The sequence below is a fragment of the Fusarium redolens genome (genome assembly GCF_020744475.1).
Source record: "Fusarium redolens strain MPI-CAGE-AT-0023 chromosome Unknown BKA55scaffold_5, whole genome shotgun sequence".
Taxonomy (NCBI): Eukaryota; Fungi; Ascomycota; class Sordariomycetes; order Hypocreales; family Nectriaceae; genus Fusarium; species Fusarium redolens.
Window position 1 is genome coordinate 1,282,153 of NW_025763668.1, and position 18,519 is coordinate 1,300,671.

The 18,519-nt window shown below is 48.8% G+C and overlaps 8 protein-coding genes and 1 non-coding gene across 9 annotated transcripts; 7 read left to right on the forward strand and 2 right to left on the reverse strand.

The window, feature by feature from the left end:
* The first annotated feature begins 1,357 nt into the window (after positions 1-1,357).
* Positions 1,358-1,818, forward strand: BKA55DRAFT_562387 (uncharacterized protein). Its single transcript, XM_046192275.1, has one exon. The coding sequence runs from the start codon at positions 1,503-1,505 to the stop codon at positions 1,698-1,700; it is 198 nt and encodes a 65-aa protein (XP_046052036.1). The 5' UTR covers positions 1,358-1,502; the 3' UTR covers positions 1,701-1,818.
* A 953-nt stretch (positions 1,819-2,771) lies between these two features.
* BKA55DRAFT_t108 lies at positions 2,772-2,862 on the forward strand. Its single transcript has one exon. It is a non-coding gene; the product is annotated as a tRNA-Pro (tRNA).
* Positions 2,863-3,371: 509 nt separating this feature from the next.
* Positions 3,372-4,673, forward strand: BKA55DRAFT_297983 (amidohydrolase 2). Its single transcript, XM_046185586.1, has 2 exons — positions 3,372-3,463; positions 3,629-4,673. Exon 2 carries the CDS (start codon positions 3,656-3,658, stop codon positions 4,601-4,603), a length of 948 nt encoding a protein of 315 aa, XP_046052037.1. The 5' UTR covers positions 3,372-3,463; positions 3,629-3,655; the 3' UTR covers positions 4,604-4,673.
* A 423-nt stretch (positions 4,674-5,096) lies between these two features.
* On the forward strand, positions 5,097-6,328 carry BKA55DRAFT_592085 (3-ketoacyl-CoA thiolase; the record flags this gene model as incomplete). The annotated part of the gene is made up of 2 exons (XM_046195340.1): positions 5,097-5,360; positions 5,423-6,328. 2 exons carry the CDS (start codon positions 5,097-5,099, stop codon positions 6,326-6,328), a joined length of 1,170 nt encoding a protein of 389 aa, XP_046052038.1.
* A 591-nt stretch (positions 6,329-6,919) lies between these two features.
* BKA55DRAFT_505997 (Lactonase, 7-bladed beta-propeller-domain-containing protein) lies at positions 6,920-8,368 on the forward strand (the record flags this gene model as incomplete). Its single annotated transcript, XM_046187233.1, has 6 exons — positions 6,920-7,199; positions 7,252-7,424; positions 7,478-7,536; positions 7,584-7,723; positions 7,866-7,916; positions 7,968-8,368. The coding sequence occupies 6 exons, from the start codon at positions 6,920-6,922 to the stop codon at positions 8,366-8,368; spliced, it is 1,104 nt and encodes a 367-aa protein (XP_046052039.1).
* A 481-nt stretch (positions 8,369-8,849) lies between these two features.
* BKA55DRAFT_537033 (AhpD-like protein) lies at positions 8,850-9,595 on the reverse strand (the record flags this gene model as incomplete). The annotated part of the gene is made up of 3 exons (XM_046189876.1): positions 8,850-8,872; positions 9,004-9,049; positions 9,107-9,595. The coding sequence occupies 3 exons, from the start codon at positions 9,593-9,595 to the stop codon at positions 8,850-8,852; spliced, it is 558 nt and encodes a 185-aa protein (XP_046052040.1).
* Positions 9,596-9,936: 341 nt separating this feature from the next.
* On the forward strand, positions 9,937-12,325 carry BKA55DRAFT_506265 (fungal-specific transcription factor domain-containing protein; the record flags this gene model as incomplete). Its single annotated transcript, XM_046187253.1, has 6 exons — positions 9,937-10,047; positions 10,126-10,813; positions 10,871-11,237; positions 11,292-11,359; positions 11,410-11,728; positions 11,776-12,325. 6 exons carry the CDS (start codon positions 9,937-9,939, stop codon positions 12,323-12,325), a joined length of 2,103 nt encoding a protein of 700 aa, XP_046052041.1.
* Positions 12,326-12,689: 364 nt separating this feature from the next.
* BKA55DRAFT_724347 (uncharacterized protein) lies at positions 12,690-15,576 on the reverse strand (the record flags this gene model as incomplete). Its single annotated transcript, XM_046201072.1, has 10 exons — positions 15,149-15,576; positions 14,817-15,096; positions 14,599-14,766; positions 14,544-14,548; positions 14,024-14,076; positions 13,640-13,758; positions 13,354-13,584; positions 13,128-13,295; positions 12,840-13,073; positions 12,690-12,787 (listed from the first exon to the last, which is right to left on the reverse strand). Exons 1-10 carry the CDS (start codon positions 15,431-15,433, stop codon positions 12,690-12,692), a joined length of 1,641 nt encoding a protein of 546 aa, XP_046052042.1. The 5' UTR covers positions 15,434-15,576.
* Positions 15,577-15,764: 188 nt separating this feature from the next.
* BKA55DRAFT_562395 (major facilitator superfamily domain-containing protein) lies at positions 15,765-17,931 on the forward strand. Its single transcript, XM_046192276.1, has 9 exons — positions 15,765-16,043; positions 16,096-16,258; positions 16,313-16,599; positions 16,660-16,740; positions 16,793-17,013; positions 17,073-17,230; positions 17,284-17,491; positions 17,543-17,676; positions 17,730-17,931. The coding sequence occupies exons 1-9, from the start codon at positions 15,876-15,878 to the stop codon at positions 17,855-17,857; spliced, it is 1,548 nt and encodes a 515-aa protein (XP_046052043.1). The 5' UTR covers positions 15,765-15,875; the 3' UTR covers positions 17,858-17,931.
* The last annotated feature ends 588 nt before the right edge of the window (positions 17,932-18,519 follow it).

Sequence of the window (18,519 nt, forward strand, 5' to 3'; positions counted from 1 at the left end):
GACTGGTAACCCTGCTGGAATTTCTACCTCTTCATCTGCTGAGGAGTCTACCTCCGCTGCTGCCACTACCTCATCCTCTGTCGAGGAGTCTTCCAGTCAGCTCGCCAGTACCAGCTCTGCTGCTGTTGATGAGACAACAAGCCAGGATGCTACATCCACCTCCGCTGCCGCCTCTACCTCATCTGATGCTGAGACCTCTTCATCTGTGGCTGAGTCCAGCACCTCTGCCGCCGATGAGACTACTTCTTCTCAGGCTACTACACTGTCGACTGCTGTCCGATCTGATAGTACTTCTGCTGATGAGACCACTTCTTCCGCTGCTGCCTCCACTTCATCGACTGCTGAGGAGTCCTCCAGCCAGGCTGCTTCCAGCACCTCTGCCGCCGATGAGACTACTTCTTCCGCCGCTGAGTCTACCTCTGCTGCCGAGACCTCTTCCTCTGCTGCTGAGACTTCCTCCTCTGCTGCTGATGCTACATCTACTTCTGCTGCTGAGACTTCCAGCTCTGCTGCCGAGACCTCCAGCTCTGCTGCTGAGACCTCTTCTTCAGCTGCTGAGACTTCCTCCTCTGCCGCTGAAACCTCTTCCTCTGCTGCTGAGACCTCTAGCTCTGCTGCTGAAACCTCTTCTTCAGCTGCTGAGACTTCCTCCTCTGCCGCTGAAACCTCTTCTTCAGCTGCTGAGACTTCCTCCTCTGCTGCTGAGACCTCTTCCTCTGCTGCTGATGCTACATCTACCTCTGCTGCTGAGACCTCCAGCTCTGCCGCTGAAACCTCTTCTTCAGCTGCTGAGACTTCCTCCTCTGCCGCTGAAACCTCTTCTTCAGCTGCTGAGACTTCCTCCTCTGCTGCTGAGACCTCTTCCTCTGCTGCTGATGCTACATCTACCTCTGCTGCTGAGACCTCTAGCTCTGCTGCTGAAACCTCTTCTTCAGCTGCTGAGACTTCCTCCTCTGCCGCTGAAACCTCTTCCTCTGCTGCCGAGACCTCTTCCTCTGCTGCTGAGACTTCCTCCTCTGCCGCTGCCGAGACCTCTTCCTCTGCTGCTGATGCTACATCTACCTCTGCTGCTGAGGCCTCTTCTTCAGCTGCTGAGACTTCCTCCTCTGCCGCTGAGACCTCTTCCGCAGCTGAAACCTCTTCTTCAGCTGCTGAGACCTCTTCCGCAGCTGAAACCTCTACCTCTGCTGCTGAGACTTCCTCCTCTGCCGCTGAAACCTCTTCCTCTGCTGCTGAGACCTCCAGCTCTGCTGCCGAGACCTCCAGCTCTGCTGCCGAGACCTCTTCTTCAGCTGCTGAGACTTCCTCCTCTGCCGCTGAAACCTCTTCCTCTGCTGCTGAGACCTCTAGCTCTGCTGCTGAAACCTCTTCTTCAGCTGCTGAGACTTCCTCCTCTGCCGCTGAAACCTCTTCTTCAGCTGCTGAGACTTCCTCCTCTGCCGCTGAGACCTCTTCCTCTGCTACTGAGACTACCTCTGCCGCCTCCAGCACCTCAGAAGCTGATGCTACATCAACCTCTGCTGCTGACGAGACTACCAGCCAGCCCACGACCCTATCCACAGTGGTGCGAACCGAGTCGGATACCTCAACATCTGAGGCTGCAAGCACCACTACTGCCGATGGTTAGTAGATCTAGACGATGGGGTCTGAGACGCGATGTCTTGACGCGATTGCGCGTAGCGATGGTGACGGGTCTATAAAGAGACCAACCTAATATACACGATATACTATTAGAGACTGTGATATGGTTTAGATTAGCTTGAATCTCATTACTGTGTACTCATTCATTTACTCGACTCAATTGGTGACTTGGAGAACTTGTCCACTGTCATGTGAAGACGCAGTGAAGGGGATTGAACTTTATCGACTGGACTCGTACTTCCACCAATCAAGAGCTCGGCAATCGACGCGTCTTTAATTCCCATTCATCCATTCCAGCTTCACTAGCATCGGACAAAGCGACTTGCAACCAAATGAAAGAGTCGTCATAGTCAAAGTCTTTTTAAGTAGTATCAGAAAATTTCCCCCTTTATTGATCATAGATTCAGAATAAAAACCTCTTCCAATTCGAAAACCAAAGAGAGCGTGCATTCTCCATCGCGACCCACTCTGGCGGTCGCGTCAAGTCTCATACCCTGGACCTGAGTCTCAGACGATAAGTTGAGTTGGAGATGCATGACAATACCACTTCACCCAAGGTAAATAATAAGAAAAGTATATAAGTACCGGCTCGTAAATATCTAGTATGTTAGATGATATGGAAAACCTCGGTGGCAAGCCAAAGTTGAGGGAAATGCATCCTGTTTGTCATTACTGTAGCGACTTGCTTGTTTGGCTAAGTTCATCGTATGCAGAGGCCTTGTTATCGAACAACAAGTAAGTTCTCGTTGCTGGCTTTAAGGTGATCGCAAACCCTTATCTGTTACGTCTGATCGAGTCTTCGTATCTAATCGGCTAAGACTCGGCTAACCACGATCACACACTCGGAGTTTCTTGATCGGATTACACAAGTCTTCCAAATGCCCATGACATACCCTGCCTGGATCATTCCTTTAGGCTAGACACATTCGATCATTCCACCGAGAAGCTGCCGAAGTCATTTAGATCTCACAGCAGTTTACTTATTCCTTTATTCATTTTCACAAGCAAACCTATTGCCTTATCCACTAAACCTTACTTGGACACCGTTGCTCGTTCCGCCAAGCGTCTGCACAAAACGCCCAACTGCGGCTTCCGCACCAACGACAACGTCAATTCCTTTGATCAAACCTGGTCTGGTGGTCTAGTGGTATGATTCTCGCTTAGGGAAAACCCTATAGCTTAGCTTGCGAGAGGTCCCGGGTTCAATCCCCGGCCAGACCCGTCTCTTTTATCTCTTTTTGCTCTATTTTATCTATCATTATGTTGGAGTGGTTTGGGCTGCATCTCTTTTGCAGTGGCTTTGCTTTCAACGACGCGGGGTTCTGTCACATTTCATGCCAAATTAGGCAAAGATCTACGACAGACACCGCGGCGCGTCGTGTTCGTGGCTCCACCACGTATGTGTATTTCCACCCACGCCCATGAAAACGCAAGGTCAAAACGCATTCTATCAAATGATAATCCCCAGAACTGGATTAAATCGCACTGAACAATGTACAAGCCAAGTTCGATGCGACCTTTATGCTGGGGCGTTGGCGTCTGCTGATCTGTCGATAACGGCCAAAGTCCGCGGAAGGTCGCCGTGATGAACAGCCTCTGCTCCAACCTCATTGGCGCCTCTGAGACGAATTTAATTCTAGGTTTATCCGCTATCTTACAGATGCGAGACCATTCATTGGTGATGTGCCGGGCATTCTCGGCGGTGCCTCTTGGTCATACAAGTGAGAGGCAACCCCATGGGGAACATAACGCGAGAACGCTCAGTTACCCCACGGACTAACGAGAAGACTCTCTGAGTGAGTAGTTCTCCATTTAAGTAATAGTAAGTGCAAAACCGATCCCTGTGAGTCGCCAGGTCTGTGGGTTAGATATATATCGCGACCTAAACCACCTTGGCTCCCCCAGCGGTGTTCTCAGCAGCCCACCTTGACTTCTTCTTCATCTTACCATGAAAGTGTCATTCCCGCTAATTCTCTCACTATTTCAGCACACTACCATCGCCGAAGCAGTAGCCATGAATCCTCCTTCACCGCCTCTATCAATTGCCAAAAGGGCAGCCAACATCTCATGCGGCGCTGACCCACGAATGCCCCCCGGCGCTTGGGATTCACATCTTCACATCATGGATCCCGTGCGTTACCCTCCAGTCGAAGACATTCCATACAAGCCCGCTGTTCACAACCTCTGGGAGAATGTAATCTTTGAGAATAGAATTGGCTGCGATCATGTCTTCTTCGTTCAGACTGCAACACATGGATATGATTTGACTCTCATGCTGGACTCTTTGCGTGCGGTAGGAAACGAACGGTCGCTGGGTCTTGCGCTGTTTGACCCAAATACCACGTCGCATGAGCATATTCGCAGATGGGGTAGCGAGGGTGTTCGCGCCGTACGAGTCAATCTCGTGACGCATGGTGATGACACGCCAAATGATGAGCTGAAGAGCCAGATCAAGAAGTATGTCGACCTCATCAAACCTTTTGATTGGGTTCTTCAGCTGTACACCAAGATGGAGCGCATTACCGAATTGGAAGATTTCTTGCCCACTCTCGGCGTGCGGGTTGTCTTTGATCACTATGGCGACCCAACTCTTCCTAAATCATCGGGTCCCGTGAACCCCTACGACATTAAGGGCTTCCAATCTTTGATCCGCCTTTTGAAGACAGGGACAACATGGGTCAAGATCTCTGGCGCATACCGCCTCAGCCATGTTGATTCTGATATCTGGGAGGATCTTGACCCTGTCACGTTGGAGCTCTTTGAGCAAGCTCCAAAGCGAGTTGTCTTCGGGTCGGATTGGCCTCATACCCGATTCGAAGGTTTAGATGTTAAGCACTGGGTGTCTCATCTACTGGATTTGACCGAAGGAAAGCAATGGCTGCGAGAGAGACTCTTCAGAGATAATGCTTTGGAGCTTTGGGGAGTGAATAAGACGCAGAGTACTTGCAATGGAGACAGATGATGCATAGAAGGATCAGGAATTAGCTTATGAGGCTGCTCACCATAATAAAACGAACTTTACAAGTATAGAGACAATTGATTTGATCAATTATGAACATCTCGTCCTCCAGCCGCGGTCAAGTGTGATGCTTCCATACCATTCTACTGTTTCTTGTCATTCAGTGTGATGAATTACAAGAACACGAGAAGATATCGTGCCACAATCTGAAGTCTATTTCGTAGAACGATTTACATAGTGTTCGAACCACTGACCGACATGAGTACTGCATTCGAGGCTGTTCCCATATTGTGCCCACGGGATCTGGCCGTGGAACATCACCGGGAGGAACTGACACTGCTAGCAATAGTACAGAAACATAGAGCAGGGAATTTCTCGCCTGTAAATTCTTTTCAAACGTAGTTTAAATGTGATCTGCAGCTTGCCAAAGTGGGCAGTTCCAATACCGCAGCACCTCCGCTCTGTCGACGCCCCGAAAGCGCCTACTTCACCAGCCATGTTCTCACCAAGAGGCATCACATCCATGCTTGCCAAGACATCCGGCGACGTCGTCATTATATCCTCATGTCGTACACCAATATGTCGTGCAAATCGAGGATCTCTTAAAGACGCATTCCCTGAAGAGCTTCTTCCCTCCGTGTTCAAAGCAATCATCGACAGAGTACCCAATCTCGACCCGTCTATCATAGAGGATGTCGCGGTCGGTGTAGTACTTTCTGAGCTAGGAGGCTCTAAAGCTGCGCGTATGGCTATAAATCATGTCGGCTACCCAAACAGACGTCTCTCTATACTGTCAATCGCGCAACATCTTCGTCCCTGCAGGCAATCTCATCCATCGCTTCCCAGATTCGAACAGGGGTGATCTCAGTGGGGGTTGGCGCGGGAATGGAAAGCATGACAAGGAACTATGGGAGTCGAGCTATACCCGTTGACCTCTGGCCAGGTCTGAGAGAATCTCCTGTTAAAGATGCCTTGGACTGCATTCTTCTTATGGGCATCACCTCCGAGAACGTTGCAGACCGATACGGCATCTCACGAGACGATCAAGATGTTTTTGCAGTCAACAGTCACTTAAAGGCGGCAGAAGCACAGGCATTTGGACTTTTCTCGGATGAGATTGTCCCCTTTATGCAGAAGGATCCTGACGGACCAGGAGATATCGTCGTCGATACAGATGATGGCATCCGACCTCAAGCGAGCTTGGAAAACTTAGCAAAGTTGAAGCCGGCCTTTAAAGAAAACGGTACCTCCACCGCTGGTAATTCCCCTCAAGTCTCAGACGGCGCTGCCGCATCGCTTCTTATGAGACGCAGTACTGCAAATGAACTTGAATTGAGTAGTAATATCATGGGCAAGTTTGTTTCTGCAGTCACAGTAAGCTGTCCACCGGACGAGATGGGAGTCGGACCGGCAATTGCGATCCCCAAGTTGCTTGATAGCACTGGTTTCACAAAGGATGATATTCACAGATGGGAGATCAATGAGGCTTTCGCGAGCCAGGCAATCTATTGCTTGAGAAAACTAGATCTCGAAAAGGCATACCAGGATAATAAGGTCAACCCGAACGGAGGTGCCATTGCTCTGGGGCATCCGTTGGGTGCTACTGGTGCAAGGCTGACCAGCACGTTACTACACGGCTTGGGACGTCCCAATGGTGGTGAGCTGGGGGTTGTGAGTATGTGTGTTGGAACTGGTATGGGTATGGCAGGATTGTTTGTACGAGAATGATTAGCACCTGGAAAATAAACAAATGAACTTGAATGGAAACTTGCCACATGCAACCCGGTACAGAATTGCCATCACAATAGTATAACTGGCAAATGATAGCCCGTACTGGACCATTGGCTCTCGGTGTTGAGGATTGAGAATGTTGAACTCGGCATTAACTGTGTTCCTCGGCAAGACCCCCAGTTCCCAACTCATTGGTCAATGGATCTTGGCGCTCAAGGAAACAGAGTTTCTACACCAATGTAACTTCGCGTTGTCGCCCAGCCTGCCTAGGCCGTAGAGTAACATCAATGGCGCCGCGGGCAAGTCCCGCGCTCAGTGCCCGACACCACCAGGCACCCTGTAATGAGCCCTGACTCAAGGAAAAACTCACAAAATTTAGCGGGGATACACACTATAACCCCAGGCCAAAAACGCGGGGAAAGCTCCAAGATCGGCAATGAGAGAACGAGCTTGATGCCCCACGATCTGGGGTAGCAACATGCTTAAAAGTATATAAGTCAGACCAACGAGCATTACTGAGAGGAATATCAAGCACGACAGCACTTGAGTTGTATCGGAAGCATAGTATTTGTTCAGAATCTCTCCATCATGCCTGCCGTTGAGTTCGCCAACTCCTACGGGAGCTCGATGCACCATCTCGTGTCAGGCTCTTACACTAACAAGACGCTCTTCCTGCTTGCCTTTGACACCATTGCTAAGACCTTGACTCTGAACGCTACTGTTCCTGGTTTTGGTCTTCATCAATTTGTCACAAGTAATGCTGCCAAAAACCGCGTCTATGCAACTGCCATGAGCGAGCCTCCACAGCTATTCTCGTGGTCGGTTGGTGAGAACTACCAGTTTACTCATCTCGACACGGTGAACATTAGTAGGTTCAACCTTCTACATAAGCTCAAGGCGTGATTGCTGATTGCTTCAAGCTTCTTCGTCTTGCTACTTCTCAGACGATGGTAACCTGGCTTTCTCTTCTGGAGGCTCAACTGCTGCTATCCACGGCCTGACAGATAATGGTGCCATCGGTGAACAGGTTCAGGAGCTCTATATGGTACCGGAGGAAGAGATTAAGAACGTGAACAAGACAAGAGCGGCTGTGGTCAGTTAAGATAACACTTTCATCCCATATGCTAGTGTTAACGGTTATCCAAGCTCTATGGCGCTCACGCCTTTGACATCAACGTCAACCGAAAGGGCTTTGTCCCTCACCTGTAGGTGCGCAGCCCCCTGTTACATATGATATAACTGACTTCAATAGGGGCATGAACTCCATTTTTATGTATGACATTGCGGAAAACGGTACTGCTACGCCTCTGTCGATCAATCTTAGTCCTACTGAAGGCGATGGACCTCGAAACTCCTATTCTAGCAAGGATGGAAAGCTCCTCTATGTGGTAAGTCATTTTGAGGATGAGAATAAGATGTAATAATGAAGACTAACTATGTTTGTTAGATGACTGAACACAGTAAGAGCAAATGAACTCAGCACCATGAAACCTCTCACTAACCCTCATAGACCAATGGATGGATGTCTATAGAGTACATGACACCCGTCTCGAGCATGTCCAGAGAGCAAGTGCTATTCCTGATGGTGAGTCAATCCATCGAGACCTCAGTCCGCAAATGTCTCTAACAATTACAGATGTACGAGGCGTCTATACTTTCCGCAGCAACACTGTCCAAATGTCCCGCGACGGCAAGTATCTCTTCACCAGTACCCGCAGCTGGAACAACCCCGAAGCAAATGGCTACGTTGCAGCATTCGCCCTCAACAATGACGGACTTCTGAAGAGTGACAAGGCTGTGGCTTTCTACGAGGCACCTGTTACTCTTGGTTCTGCTGGCGGTCTGCGAGTTGCTCCTTGGCAAGACGAGACTAACAGTGACCCCAACGGTATTACCGATTACATGTATCTTAGTGATACTTCAGAGGGTTGGATGTTCATTCTTGGTTGGACCCCTTCGAATCATACTCTTGATGTTGTGGCTTCGCTGCATTATCCTGACAACAGCACGCCTTATGAGGCAACTTGGCTTGATTAGAGTTATGAAGCCTAGAGATGGGCGGGAGCGTTGGTGCACAGATATGCATGACTTAATTTGCTATAGGTCTCTTTGATAGAGCCATTACAGTTCCTATTTCATGAAATAGAACTTACCGGGTTACCGTGGATGCACTGGTCGATTTGTGATAGATGACATGTGGCAATTAGGGTTGAATGGTGTTCCGTGCCTCAAATGAAGAGCATCAAGTCTCTCTTTCTTCTTCTTCTTACATGTGGTCTGTGACATTGATGCACATCTATGGGTGAAGATATAAACAAATGGAGATCTAGATACTCATGTGCAATTTTACCTGCTCTTCCGATAGAATTGCTCATAATTCACACAGGCTTTCCACTCATAAGGAGGAGGGAACAACAGGCCAATGACCTACTGATAACCTGGAGCTGCTGGTGTCTTTATCCACGTCCATCACATAACCTCCGGCCATTCACTAACTGGCCATTCATTATCTACTTTCCTAAATGCAATTATTCCCATTATCTAGGTACTTGTCTATAGCTACTTCGGTAGTGGTGCTGGAACAGTATTGTTTCTTTCCCCGACTGCCGTACGCGTTAGTTGGAGCTGGCAGTGGATGAAGTCGATGTAAACTAAAGACTCAGATGACTTACCATCTAATGCTACAAGAAAACGGCTGACACAGTTATAGCATGCAACCTGCAAAGTCTCATCAGTTTCCTCACGAATAGAGTTACTTTACCAGAATATACTTACCGTTGCGACAACCTCAACAACCTCTTGGTCAGTGGCTAGGGATTTGAGCCAATCGAATGTCTCATCTTTCACCTGAACATTCCTCGTCATCTCATCAGCAATTACACAAGCAGCCCACTGCTTCTCATTAAAACCCTCTGGCTTATCACTCTTCAATAAAGTCCCCTCCTTCATAATCTCATTCATTGACTCCGACGACACACCGCTGTTGACAGCCAAAGGAGCATGGTGCATCCACTCATACCAAGCTCTGTTCACAACGGCGATGCGACAGATGGCAAGTTCTCGTAGATCATCGGCCAATGACGCCTTTGTGCGGATGGCGCCGACAAAAGTGTTCCAGCCAGCGGCGACGTGAGGGGAATGCAGTAGTGCCAAATCGAGGGGTTGAATGGGGCGGGGATGACGGCGGGCCGCAATTGCAGCGACGATTGCTTCTTCTTCTGGGGAAGATGTTGGAGGAGGATTAGGGATGTAAGGGACTCTCATTGTGATTATTACCCTGAAGATTTGGCATGTTGATTGCTAACAGGTAGAACTACGAGAATTCTACCATAACTGATATAAGTTATAATTCGTCCCCATCACCATCAATTGATTAACTACAGCCCTTCATTTCCCTGCCCGCATTGCCCGCACACTCCGCGGTAACTCGCCGCGGAGATTGCCCGAGCCAATCATGCTCATCATCCATGTCAGTAGTTTCGTCAAGTTCAGACTGATGACAATCCCCCAGCTTTCGGATTTTCACCGTGAGCCAATTCTTTACTTTCCTCTACGTGATCCAAGCTTATCAGAAGATCTGTTGTTATCTCTTTCCCCTGGAAACAATGGAGACCAATGACGAACAAGGACAGGGACGGAGCTCCGCTCGCTCCAAGAAACAGCGTCTGTCTCGAAAGTATCGAGGTTTGACTTGTGCCAATTGTCGCGCCAAGAAGGTCACGATCTTCCTCTGCTGTTCATTGTTTATTGAGTGTTGGTTATTGCTGCGCTTGCTGACTTCTTTGATGATATAGGTTCGATGCGAAGGGAGTCAACCAACCTGTAAAACATGCGAAGTCTACCATGTCGAATGTCGCTATGACAAACCACCACCGCTGTCTCAGGTTGTCGCCATGGCGCGCAAGTTGCAAGAGGCAGAGGAGACGATTGAACGCCTTCAAGGTGGCGAAAACTCCATGAACTATCAGATTATGGGAGCATCCGTTGCCGAGAGTGCAGCCCCGGCTTCAAGCTCATTCGGCGCTGAAGACGTGTCAACACGAGTACCGCCACCATCAGGACACAGCACAGAACCCGTCGTGCTAGAAACATCACCTGCAACGCATCAAAGCCGCCTTCAAGATCCCCCCCGACCAACTGCAGCCATCGACGGTACATCGCAAGACGCTTTGGCCATAGATCTCAGCGTGGATGAACACGGCAAAATATGCTATTACGGTCCAACATCTGCTGTCCATGAACCATTGGGTCTCGCATCGCCATCTACAAACTCTATGAGTCGCGGTGATGGATCTAAGAGGACTGACGTTCGGGCCTATCTGGTATCACGGGCTCGGGAATCGACCATCTGGGAGGAATTTGCCCTTGGAAATGCATCACTTCAACTTGGATTACCGCGACAGGTTATGGCCAAGCTTCTCCATCTGCACTGGACCTGGGTTGCTCCGATGTTCATGTGGGTGTATAGGCCTGCATTCATGCGTACGTATCTTCCACTACTACGCGACCCATATCTTGACTAACTCCTCTGGCGCTTAGGTGACATGACGACCGGCGGGCGGTACTATTCCGAGCTTCTCCTCCTAGTACTATGTGCTCATGCCTCGAAATACTACGACAGTAACCACGCGCAACTACTCTTCTCCCGTGTTCGATTCCTGCTCGGCGACGAGATACAAAAACCTAGCTCAATACCCACCATCCAAGCTCTCTTGCAGCTGAGCGCTCGGGAATTGGCTCAAGGAGCAATCTCGCAGGCGTGGCTCTATAGTGGGATGGCCTTCAGAATGTCGGCCGACCTTGGATTGCAACATAATGGACCCGATATTGCGGATCTCAAGGGATTAGATCCAGTGGACTTGGAGATCCGAAAGAGGCTATTTTGGAGCTGCTATTTCTGGGACAAGTGAGCGACTCATATCAAGAATGGCGCATAATCTTTACTTACATGGACCTGTAGAGCAATCAGTCTTTATACAGGGAGACTTCCAGCAGTTACCGAGCTACCGCAAAGCCCCATTGACTTCAGTAAGCGCCCGCAATTGGATAGTACCTTCACACCCTAACGCTATATCCAGTGGATGATTCGGCAGAGTCTGATGTATGGTCACCATACTACGAAGACACCTCCCCTCTTACTCGACTAGCACCAAGCCAATATCCCGTAATGAAGAGTCACGCTGTATCATGCTTTGCAAATTCGTGTAAACTATCTGTCATCATCAACGATATCATAGTACAGCTCTACTCAAAGCGAAGTAGGGCCATCACTGAGTCGTCGCTGAACGATATCAAGGCACGTTTGGAGACATGGCGGGCTGAGTCACCGGTACATCTGCGTTATGACCCGGAGTATCTCCCAACGATATGTCCGCCTCCTCATATAATCTCCCAGAAGTAGGTTTGTAATTGTGCCATGAAAGACGCACCGCTGACAGAAACAGTCTACTATACTTCACAACTGTTATTCTCGCCCATCGCCCATTCTGGTCCGCCCCAGCTTACTACCAGGTCTGCATGAGTGCGGCACTAAGCATGGAGAAACTTCTCTTAATGCTCGAATCAACATTCGGCTTTGAGAACATCACGTACCTGATGGGCTACTGCATCTACACCGGCGCTTCAGCCGTTCTCGAAGATGCAAAAAACAACGATGGTGCAACGCATCCCACTATGCAGACCTTCCTCAGAGCCCTCAACCGCGGCATGGCAAAATGTCCGCTTCTTGAGCGCAGCCTGCACATCATCATCAAAGGCCTGAAGCGAACACCTGTTCAACGGCCAGCACCGGATCAATCGTTGTCCGATAACACGGTCACAGCTACCATGAACAGCTATATCCCGGCCTTCCCGTATCTTGACCCCGTAAGCCCGAATGACTTTGACATGGATGCGTACCTAAATAGCATGAGTATGGATGCGATGGCATCTTTGGATTGTTACCCAGAGCTACAGATTGATCTTGATGAAATGATGAGACATGCACCGGCATAGGTTTTGTCCTGTCTTGGTTATCCCTCTTGAAGGCTCTAGTATATACACTGATCTTAATGAAGGGGAGTCTGTAATGCTTTGAACGAGGGATGTGATCTTTCAGGGCTGGATAGGTCAGGGCGTGTGTTGTCAAAGGTGCTAGGGTCCAAGCTGGTATAGGTGCTGATAGTCTATCGTAGGTGACTTGAATAAAAGACGTCTTGTATTCTAGGGTGGTATAATTTATAGTCATGCTTTTAACAGTATTTAGTTATCGTACAGGTTAGTTCTGAATACCAGTGTTTGCTTCAGCTAGTGTATCAGCCTTGAGAGCTGGTCTATCGGCTTTTCCGGCAGTAGTCTGTGGCAACATGTTAGCAGATATTCAGGTTGTTGTATAAAGAATGGTACTTACGCCTCCATCGACAGGCATGATCAGACCTGTGATCCAGCCAGCCTCCTTGCTAGCCAAGAACAAGATAGCTACACAACATTAGTCCAAGTGGCGAGGACACAAGCATTTGAGTTGACTTACCATAGCCAACGTCCCAGCCTGTCCCCTCCTTCTTCATCAAGTTCTGGTTAATTCTAGCTTGTCTCATCTCATCCGTCATTCCGCGTCCTCTTGTCATAGGAGTATACACCATGCCTGGTGCGACGCAATTGACGCGGATGTTCTCACGACCGTGATGAGCCGCCATGGCACGTGTCATTTGGATGATGGCACCCTTGGTGGTAGGGTACAGCAAACTGGGGTTACCACCGAGCACTAGAAAACGTCTCATTAGTTTGGCTAGGTTGAAGATAGGCTGAGGATACTTACAACCACTAACAGATGACATGTTGACGATAGATCCACGGCCCTGCTTCCTCATTTCAGGAATGGCATATCGGCTCATCATGACCATACTTGTGACATTGATGCGAAAGTCTCTGTCCCAAGCATCGAGGTTGATTGTTGTGGCATCGCCCATTGCACCGCCAACACCAACTACGTTTGCCTGTCAGTTCATGTCTCTCACTGTAATTGCGCATGCCATTTAACCTACCGATATTGACAAGGATGTGAAGAGCCCCCCATAGTTCGACAGTCTTGTCGATAGCATTCTTGCACGACTCCTCACTTGTCACGTCGGCCTGAATCACCTCTGACATACCACCCTCCTCATTAATCATACGCTTGGTCTCCTTAGCCCAGTCCAAGTTGAAGTCTACAAGAGCGACCTTGGCCCCATGGCGTGCAAGGAGGATGGCAGCCGCACGACCATTGCCAATCTCGCCTTTACCAGGGGTTAGTGTAAGGGGAACAATGTTTGGGGTGCACCATGAACTCACCATCCATGCGGGAGCCTGCACCCGTGACGATTGCCACATCTCCGGTGAAATCGAAAGCTCGAGGGGGTGTCATTGCGAGAATAAGTGAGTTTGATGAGGTTGTTTTGACAAGATATTGACTTTTACTGTTTGTTTTTTTGATGATAACTCAATATTAAAACGAGTTCATATACCTCATGAGATCAAGCATCACAGAATAAATATTCCTCACTATTCGGCCAAATAATGAGAGATCGTCGCTCACCGCGGTCAATTGCCACTTTCAACTCGCCCAGCTTCCGGGCACTCGGCGCGGGCAGTCGCCGAACACCCTGTTGTCTGAACTATTGACTGCACCGTCACGAGAGCCATAGCATGCGGGGGAAATGATGGGGAAACTCAAACTCGGGTTTCCCCCGGAATCTCATCCCGTCAATTGAGATCACCTCAATTCTATACTTGCCAAGTTTGTCAGCTGTGCGGCTCTTGATGGCTTGCACTACAAAAGTTGGATCCTTGGTCTTAGGGTATGAGGATGCTGGATCATTTCGTTCTTTTGCTCCGCGTTACAGGGCCTTAACTCGCCAATATGCCGGTCGGTGGAACCTATGCAACAGGCCAATCTGTTTCAATTACAATCACTATAGCTGCTACTCGCCAAAGGCCCTACCAGCTCCACTGCGCGAAAGAAGTGAAACCCGTTATGCAGTGACGGGGAACTGTTTTGATGTACCATGTTGATCAAGAGCTTTGATGCAGAAGAGATCACATAAATCTCGGTTGCCATTTGTGAGTAATATACGGAAGTCATTGTCGACAGGAATCTAGTTTATAATCTATTATTTGTCTACTTATCCGATAACACCTGTTGTGACAACCAGTAATCGAACCATGCCACGATACCGGCCAGACTCTGTTCCTTTACCCATCCTATATCGTGTCAGTAGGCCCCAATACGTCGCCCAAAACATGGAACTTACGTTGGTAGGGATTTTTAGGATCACCTCTCAGAGCAAATCCGTGCTCAACACCAGAGAATACTTGATAGTGAAAGACCTTCTTGTTGGTCTGTAGGATATCCAACGCTCGACGTCGAGATGGCACATCAAACGTATGATCGACTTCTGAGCATGAGAGGAATAGAGGCTCTGTGAAAGTTTAGTAAGCTTAAGCAAAGAACGGAGAAATAGAAACTTACTCTTAAGGTCTGTAAAGTGATGTTCCTTAAGGAACGCTGGGTGAGCAAAAGCTCCAACTGTCACCGTATCGCCTTTCAGCTCATTGCACACATACGGCGCTCCGAAGCAGTACCCAACACAAGCAAACTTTGTTGTGTTCGTTCCATAGCTGTTCTTAACGGCAGCGACCCATTTTGGAACAGTAACATCTGCAAAGGCAGTGTGCTTGCGCTTCCAGGCTTCGTAGTCAAAGTCAGGATTTTGGGTATGGCGGTCTTTCCGATGCTTCCAAACGGGGTCCTGCAACATCGTTAGTCTCCGATCTAAACATCCCATGCAGGCCTGACCTTACCCCACGGAAGTAGTCGAGCCCCAGGACTAGATAGCCTGCATCCGCAAAGGCATCCATGACTAATAGCCCGTTGGGGAACATGCCCCATACATCTGGAAAGTACAGTAGAATGTTCCCATTTGCTTTTTCGGGTGCTGGTTTTGAGATATATGTTTCGACATCTGCAATGGTTTCCCAGGTGCCTCTTGACTCGCCCTCGTGGATGGTGCCTTTCAGACAGCAACTACCACTTGGCTTAGCAAGGTATGGCTCACTGGTAGATTGCTGTGAAGATGATTGACCCATAATGTGATAAACTGATAGTGTAAAAGAATGTAATGAGTATTGCAAGAGAAAAGGTGTAGTTATTCTTGCCAAGGTTGTCTCCGGTATCGTATGAGTTGCTGGCTGGAAACTAAACAACCCCGTGTTTAATTAATGCCAGTGGCGTAGTGGCGTTCTGTACACCAGCCGTCGGTTTGCATCCGCGGAAACTCGCCGTGGGGATATTCCAGCAGTTCACCGATGATGTTCAATTGGCCAATGCCATGCGGAGTCGAACCAGGCCCCATGGGGTAAAGGCGGAGAAGTTACAGGCTACCCCAGATTGTGCAGATTTCTTTCTTACTATGTGACCATGCACTTGTTAAATACTACCCCAGCTTCCCCTTGTCCAAGCTCAGTCTTCAATTCAGTCTTTTTTCCATCCTCTCTTGACTTGACTTAAACAACAAGACTATCAGCAACAATGTCGGACACACCTAAGCCTATCGTTGAATTACCTCCGAGTGTCGAGGCTATTGAGGACTCGGATCTCAAGGGCGGTCGTAACGAGATGGATGTTCATGACCGAGAGAACGCTGTTGGTTATAACGAGTACCTCGAGGCTCGCGACATTGAGTTCTCAGATGCTGAAGTACGCTGAAAACTATCAGGATACAGTGCTAGTTCCGTTCACACGATTACAGGCCAAGAAACTCCGATGGAAACTCGATCTTGTTATCCTCCCTATGTTCCTCGTCACCCAAGCGCTTCAATTCATGGATAAGACCTCTCTCAACTATGCCAACCTCTTCGGATATCAGGAGGCTCTGGGCCTCAAGGGTAACCAATTTAACTACCTCTCCGCAAGTCAGTATTCCTCGACCTACTCTCTCACCTTCGATTGCTAATACCGGAATACAGTGGTCTATGCTGGTTACTTCTTTGGGCAATACCCTTGTGGATGGCTCATAGGTCGCTTTCCCGCTCAAAAGGTCATGGCTACCAGTGTCTTCCTATGGGGTCTGATGGTCATCATCATGACTCAGAGCCGCGACTACTCAAGTGCTTTAGCTGTGCGATTTATCATGGGTGTCTTTGAGGCTGCTGTTACACCTGGTTTGACTCTTATGACTGGTTTCTGGTATACCCGACGAGAGATCCCTCTCCGCCAGTGTATCTGGTACTCATCCCTTGGTTGGGGCGGCATTGTAGGTTTCACCCAGTAATCGTATCTCCTGACAGGCGATACTAACATTCATCTTTCTTAGGTTGGCTCCTACATCTCTATGGGTGTCTCCAAGCTCCCCGTTGACCTTAAGCCTGAGCGCTGGGAGCTCATCTTCTACATCGCACGTCTCCCTTAGTCAATTACCTGTATGTCATGGCTAACCCGTCTTGCAGCTGGGCGGTGCCACTTGTCTCTGGGCCTTCGTCATCTGGTTCCTTCTCCCTGATTCGCCTTCTAACGCACGATTCCTCAACCACCGCGAGCGTCTGATTGCAGTGAAGAGAGTCGCATCCAATGAAACGGGTATCAAGAACAAGGCTTTCGACAAGGATCAGGTGGTCCTTGGTTTCACTGATCCTAAGACTCTGCTCCTCTTTACCTCAGTCTTTGCTGCGTATGTCAAATCAACTTTATGACGAAGGAATGTCCTTTTGCTAATGTGCCGATTCACAGCGCCATCCCCAATGGTGTCGTCAACTCCTTCTCGACCATCATTATCCGTGACATGGGATTCAGCACTACCAGAACCACGCAATTGAAGTCCGTTGGAGATGCTGTCCAGATTATCGGCTTGATCATCGGTGGAAGCATCATTCTCAACGTTCCCAACTGTTTGTTGAACCCTCTATAAACGGCATCTAACTAGTCAGCTAACAATAACCAGCTCGTCTGCTTACTGCTACGGTTGCCAATATGCTTTGCACAATCTCCGCCGCATGCATGGCTTATCTCCCTCGCGACAACACTTGGGGACGACTTGTGTGCTTCTGGCTGGTCAACACCCAGTCTGTTGGCTTCACTGTGTCATTGACCACCATTTCCTCCAACATGGCTGGTTACACTCATCGATCTCTGGCTAGTGCTCTGGTCTTGTAAGTCTCTCATCAGTGAACCTTTGAGGCCTGACTAACGTCTTATGTCAGTACTGCTTACTGCTGGGGTAACTTTGCCGGCCCCTTCGTCGTGAAGAAGTCTGAGGCCCCCCACTTCACTGGTGCCACTATTGGACTTCTCGTTGGCTACGCTATCAAGTTCTGTTGCCACCTTGGTCTTCTTGGTAAGTTTCCTGGCGGTCGAGCATGCGAATTACAGCTAACCTCCTGTCTTCAGTTTACATGTACCTCATCAACAGACACCGTAACAAGACCTACGGCCCCCCCAACAAGGAGCGCAGTAACGAGGCTGGTATGCGGGATCAGACCGAATTCGAGAACAAGGACTTCCGATATGTCCTGTAATACTGTATCTGCTCATCCTAATAAGAGTAAGAGCCAGGCCTTGGTAGATAGTTATATAGGAAAATGGAGGCACCATACGCCAATTATGTTTTACCTAGTATTTTATGTTTTGTTCGTGTCTTTGATCCTAGGTTTTGAAGATAGCCTCATGTAATATATCGGTGAGATAGATCAAGGCACGCCATCAAAGATGACAACTTGTGTCTTTTACGTCTCAAGTAAGCACAGAGACATTGCCTGATATGCATTTTGCTTCGTGGCTTCGCCAGATCCATCCTTGCCCGATTTACCCATTTCATTACTATTCTCTGCTCTTCATTCTTCCCCCGTCTCAATCGTAGCCATGGTATGCTAGAGGACTTCAATTACCGTGGTGTCGTCTTAAAACGCCAGACCAAGCCGGTGGAGGGCTGAGTGACCGGAAAGCTCTTGAATGCTGCCTACCAAGCTGCCACATGTGGTTCACATTTCTTGACACCAATTCTCTCTAGTAGAACCATTATCACAATTGAGAAGATGTGAGTGAGCGGTAAGCCATGAGTTCTGTTAGCAATACCAAGTGGACCAAATACGACGAGGTTCTTTCAAGGATCTTGGCTGGTTATGACATATAATATGTCTGCCCCTTCTAAAACCTTGAACCATGCCCAGGCTTGGCTATC